The sequence below is a fragment of the Genypterus blacodes genome, unplaced genomic scaffold (assembly GCF_046128005.1).
Source record: "Genypterus blacodes isolate CSIRO-AG114 ecotype Tasmania unplaced genomic scaffold, CSIRO-AGI_Gbla_v1 ptg000067l_1, whole genome shotgun sequence".
Lineage (NCBI taxonomy): Eukaryota > Metazoa > Chordata > Actinopteri > Ophidiiformes > Ophidiidae > Genypterus > Genypterus blacodes.
The window spans coordinates 10,972,533-10,978,217 of record NW_027466879.1 but is presented as its reverse complement, the minus strand read 5'-3'; the positions used below and the strand labels follow the sequence as shown (position 1 = coordinate 10,978,217).

At 45.4% G+C, this 5,685-nt stretch overlaps 1 protein-coding gene across 4 annotated transcripts; it reads left to right on the top strand.

Moving 5' to 3' along the window:
- Positions 1-1,100: 1,100 nt before the first annotated feature.
- Positions 1,101-5,188, top strand: LOC143004809 (COUP transcription factor 2-like). Of its 4 annotated transcripts, none has more exons than XM_076155960.1 (3): positions 1,101-1,843; positions 2,798-3,322; positions 4,787-5,188. In XM_076155960.1, the coding sequence occupies exons 1-3, from the start codon at positions 1,333-1,335 to the stop codon at positions 5,059-5,061; spliced, it is 1,311 nt and encodes a 436-aa protein (XP_076012075.1). In that variant the 5' UTR covers positions 1,101-1,332; the 3' UTR covers positions 5,062-5,188. The 4 variants fall into 4 exon arrangements, with proteins under 4 accessions (XP_076012075.1, XP_076012074.1, XP_076012077.1 ...); XM_076155959.1 differs by having other exon boundaries at positions 2,753-3,322; XM_076155962.1 differs by having other exon boundaries at positions 1,567-1,843; positions 2,801-3,322.
- The last annotated feature ends 497 nt before the right edge of the window (positions 5,189-5,685 follow it).

Below are 5,685 nucleotides of genomic sequence, written 5' to 3'. Positions count from 1 at the left end.
GAGTGGCTCCACATTTGCTTCTATTTAACAAATGATAAATGTATTACATTACATTACGATCATTTGGCAGACGCTTTTATCCAAAGCGACTTACATTACATTACCACCCTTCGCAGAGGGGGGAGCACTTGAGGGTTCGGTGCCTTGCACCTCGGCAGGGTGCAAGGCATCGGTGCCTTGCAGCCCCGAATGCAGTGCTCGAACCGGCAACCCTCCGGTTCCCGAGCGGAAGCACTACCCACTGAGCCACTGCCTCCCCATGTATGATATGCATACATATCAAACAGTAACAAATAAGCTATTATTGCAAAAACGTAAACAAAAGAAATTGACTTACAAACACATTTTATCATTTCAGCTGAATGTCAAACACATTATATATTGCAGTATTTAACGTGTACGTGCTGATGACACTAGGGGGCATCAAATTACTGCACTTTTATTTGTAGCCTTGAGGTGCCTGTGGCGGCAAATGTGCTGTGAGTAAACAGTAAACCTCTCATTATACACACACACACATATATTTATCACTATACATCACTATACATCAGAGGATATTACAAGTATCTATGTGTGTGCGAAATATATGTGAAAATAATGGGATTAAAAATCACACGAACACACATGCACACACACACGGGAAAAGAATGTCCCTTACAACTCAAATCCACGAGGACTCAGCTGATCCCAGAGCAGCCGTGACTCCGCCCCCTAGCCCGCCGCGTCACTGACAAACCGCCTGTGACGTCAGGACGTACCATTCTCCTCCTCCGTGCTATAGAGCCAAGCATTATCACCATCATCATCCATCACCTCCTCTCTCTCGTCCTTCTCCTCCTCTTCTGTTGTCTTTTTAATGTAACTTCTGACTGATCGGGAGAGCAGGGAGCGTCTGGAGAGCCTGGTCCGGTCCCTCCGATTCAGGATCTGCATGCAGGCTCGGTGAGCTCGGTTGCTATTAAAGCTGGACGCACAGGACAGAAAGGATCAGATTATGTATATTTTGGGATAACGCTGCATCCTCCCGTGGATTTGTGCTCCCTCGTCTTCATCATTTCTCGCTGTGTGGATGTGGATCTCGCTCTGAATGAAGCGCTCCTTAAGGAACCTGGGTGACTCCCCGTTTTTTTCAGGCGTTCCAAATTACATCGCCTCCACTTATTTGTACCACTACGCTCCATGTTTTTAACCCATAAACTCTATTTAATCTGTCTGGACGATGTTTCAATCTTCCTGAAGGTGCGTTTGTGTTTTGTACGAGCCGAGTTGCGTTTGTAATTATTGCGTAAAAACAGGAAAAGTTGGGCGCGCAAAGTTTTGGAGAGGTTCGACATGGCGATGGTGGCGTGGAGAAACAACGAGGGGGTCGGGGACGCCCAGGGGACCCTTTCCTCCCCGGTGTCCCAGGTGGTACCTTTGTCTCTGTCCGGGCAGCTGGCGGGACACATGAGCACGGCACCTTCTCTGGAAATACCCCCGATACCAGCTGCAGTAGTGGCGGTGGCACCCCAGGGCGCACCGCCACCCAATCCCAACAACAGCACCGCCGCTACCAACAACAACAACACCACCACCACCTCCTCTTCCTCATCCTCCTCCTCGTCCATGGACAAGCAGCAGAGCCAGCAGATCGAGTGCATCGTGTGCGGGGACAAATCCAGCGGGAAGCACTACGGACAGTTCACCTGTGAGGGATGTAAGAGCTTCTTCAAGCGCAGTGTCCGGAGGAACCTGAACTACACCTGCAGGGCCAACAGGACCTGCCCCGTGGACCAGCACCACCGGAACCAGTGCCAGTACTGCCGCCTGAAGAAATGCCTCAAAGTCGGCATGAGGAGGGAAGGTACGAGGGGCTTCATGCTGCCTGTTCACGCCGGGTTTATGCGCTCATTTGTGGGTAAAAACGCGGACCACCTCCGCCTCGCGTTCGGTTTGTTCCATATATGAACTCTGTTTGTTCCATTTCTTAAAAAAAAAATCTGTATTATTATTATTTTTATATTAATGTGTAAGAGCTCGTCTGTGCTAGATTTATATAAAGCCGCTGTCTGTTTGTCTTGTTTGTTATCACTTCCGCCTCCATAAAGGCACGAATCAATCATCTATAATACGTCGTTAAACAGAGAGAATTATTGATGATATGATAGTTAATGCATAGATGATAGTGAGCCGCCGTGTGGTGTTACAGCCCGTGTTAGTTGTCATTGTTCTCCCCGCTTCATGGCCATTATGGCGGCCGAGGGGCTCAAACAGCTCCGGACGTCACGGGTTCTAATCCGGCTCTTCGCTTCAGCCTCGGAGAGATACTTATTCGTTTTAAAGTGAAACGTTCATACGTGTGTGTGTGTGTGTGTGTGTGTGTGTGTGTGTGTGTGTGTGTGTGTGTGTGTGTGTGTGTTTATGGGGTTATGGTGTCTGTTGATATACAGGCCCCTCATAATGTGTGTTAGTGTGTGCGTGTGTGAGAGAGAGATCCTTGATTTCTGCAAGTACAATTTGAGAAACACATTTATTGTACATTTAATTAAAATTCGGCTTTACATGTTTCGACCCTGTAACAAAAGTAAACTGCGAGCTAACAAACAATAACACAGACAGAAAATAAAAACAGAAAATAAGTAATCTGAGTTTTTAAATATTTTAACTAATATCAATGAAGACTGATCAACGCAGTGAACGTCATCTGTGTGTGTGTGTGTGTGTGTGTGTGTGTGTGTGTACACGGTGTGTGTGTGTCATATTGAATGCAGAGTGTGTTGTTGTGGCCTGACGTGTGTCCCGCTGTGTGTCTCCGCAGCAGTGCAGAGAGGCCGGATCCCTACTCAATCCTTCCACGGTCAGTTCGCTCTGACCAACGGGGACCCCCTGCAGTGTCACTCCTACCTGTCCGGCTACATCTCGCTCCTCCTGCGGGCTGAGCCCTACCCGACCTCCCGCTTCGGCTCCCAGTGCCTGCAGAGCGGCAACATCATGGGCATCGAGAACATCTGCGAGCTGGCGGCCCGGATGTTGTTCAGCGCCGTGGAGTGGGCCCGGAACATCCCGTTCTTCCCCGACCTGCAGGTGCCGGACCAGGTCGCCCTGCTGCGGCTCACCTGGAGCGAACTGTTCGTGCTGAACGCCGCTCAGTGCTCCATGCCGGTGCACGTCGCCCCGCTGCTGGCCGCCGCAGGCCTGCACGCCTCCCCGATGTCCGCGGACCGAGTGGTGGCCTTCATGGATCACATCCGGGTCTTCCAGGAGCAGGTGGAGAGGCTGAAAGTCCTGCACGTGGACTCGGCGGAGTACAGCTGCATCAAGGCCATCGTGCTGTTCACTACAGGTACACGGACACGCGTGGGCAGAATACACGAATACACGAATACACGAGTACACAAATACGTATACACACATTAGCGGGAAATAAAAGGCGCTTGAGCTGTTTTCATTGGTTTCTGAGCTTCTCATCAGACGAAAACATGCTCACAAATTGTCATTAATTGATAAATTGATGATAATGATTGTGACGCCAAGAATAAATATAAAAGCTAATTATCTGTCATGTTTTCACTGAAATGTATGGTCTTCTATGGCAGGCCTATTTTTAAAAAATAATTATTTTTTTATTTGAAAAAGTTTCTCTGTATGATTGTTAATGCAGTTTTAGTTTTGGAGGTTAATTTAGGTCAATTTAATTTGGCTATGAAGTAAATGCTATGATTATGGGTTCATTTATATTATTTTAAATAGGGAAAAAACGAGAAGAAAAGAAAAATGGTCCTAATTGAGTCCTCAGGGTCTATAACATAAAAACAACATGTCAGTTATTTACATACAAATTCCCAGTGACATCAGGCTGAACATTATAAAGAAAACGACAAAATCAATTACATCCTGACTAAATGTGCTCAGTGAACCTGTGACCTCTGGATTCATGTCGACCCTGGAAGTACAATCACGCTGACCTTTGCTATTCTGAATGTTATTATATTATCATTAACTCCTCAACTGCAACTAAACCATGAATTTACAAACTGCAGCCTGCAAACTGAAACAGTTTGTCCGTTATAGAGGGAATACTTTCTACTTTTGACAGATTTAACATTCTGTTGTGTTCCCGGCTTTACCCCTATACGGCCCTTTATCAAATAGTCTGTTTTATTCTACAGCAGCTGAATGTTATTTTACAGAAACTATTTTTACTATAAATATAACTGTTTATTTTTATTTATTTATTTATCTATGCAAATCTTTTACCTTCAAATATCAAACAAACTATACAGGATAATTGTTTTTTCCCTGTTGGACTTGTACAATGTACAATGAGCAGCAGGAGGATATAATAATAACAATAATAATAATAATAATTTGAGTACCTCTGTGTGTGTTTCAGTCAGAATGAGCTCATGTGATAATGTGTGTGTAACATGGCACACATTCTTTAACCCTGTCAGCACAGGAGCCGGAGAAGAAGACCTCAGAGAGCACACACACACACACACACACTTGCTCGTGGGCATTAATATCTTTTAACTGATCAATGATATTATGAACTGATCAGTATATAGGCTCAGTTGATCTCTGACCTGCCTCGTGTCTGGGAGCAAATATAGGTTTACTCACTTCAACCTGAGAATATCAGACTAATGTAAGTGATATAGAGGACAATAACACACATATAAATCACTTTGTTCTGTCCGTGCTGCCGACGTTCGCTCTTGTAACTCCAGGGTCTTGATTTCTTCCTCTTCTTCACCTTCTTCTTCTTCTTCTTCTTCTTCTTCTTCTCCTCCTCTTGCTTCTGTAGATGCTTGCGGCCTGTCAGACATGACCCACGTGGAGGGTCTGCAGGAGAAGTCCCAGTGTGCTTTAGAGGAGTACGTGAGGAGCCAGTACCCCAACCAGCCCAACAGGTTTGGAAAGCTACTGCTGCGCCTGCCCTCCTTGCGCACCGTGTCCTCCTCCGTCATCGAGCAGCTCTTCTTCGTCCGTCTGGTGGGCAAAACCCCCATAGAGACTCTAATACGGGACATGCTGCTGACCGGGAGCAGCTTCAACTGGCCTTACATGCCCATTCAATAGAGGAGAGAGAGAGAGAGAGAGAGAGGGAGAGAGAGCTGCTGCGGAGCCACAAGGTCAGGAAAGGTCACGCACCACCAAACCAGTCACGTCAGATCCAATCTTTCAAGTGTTTCCTTTGAAAAATTACTCCGGTTTATTTATTTCCTCAATCTGACTGGAATTTTTTTGAAATCTGTGGAATGATCGGTGCGAGGAATGATCTCGCAGAAGAAGAAGAAGACCATTCGGTGAGCTGAAATGACTTCCTGTATGATGATGGACCCTGTTGCTGCATGGCGACGGCTCACACTCGATGCTTTTTTTTGGGATAGTCTGCGATATTTATTGGTGTGTATATTTATCGTGCTTGTAAATTATGTTTTGGCTCCTTTTTTCATGTTTTATGTATTTTTGAGCCCCGTAGTGAGAAAACTGCAGGGATTTTGTCTCGTGTCAATTTGTTTTTGTTTTTATATCTTCCAAAAATGGCACTTTGGACTTGAACATGTCAGTTATTTTTGCAAAAGATCTGGAGCTCATTTGCAGAAAGTCAAATTAATGCTCTTATTTAAAATGATAATGATAATTTGGTTTATTTTACACAAACGACATACAAGCATTGAGGAAAAAAGAACAAACTATTTT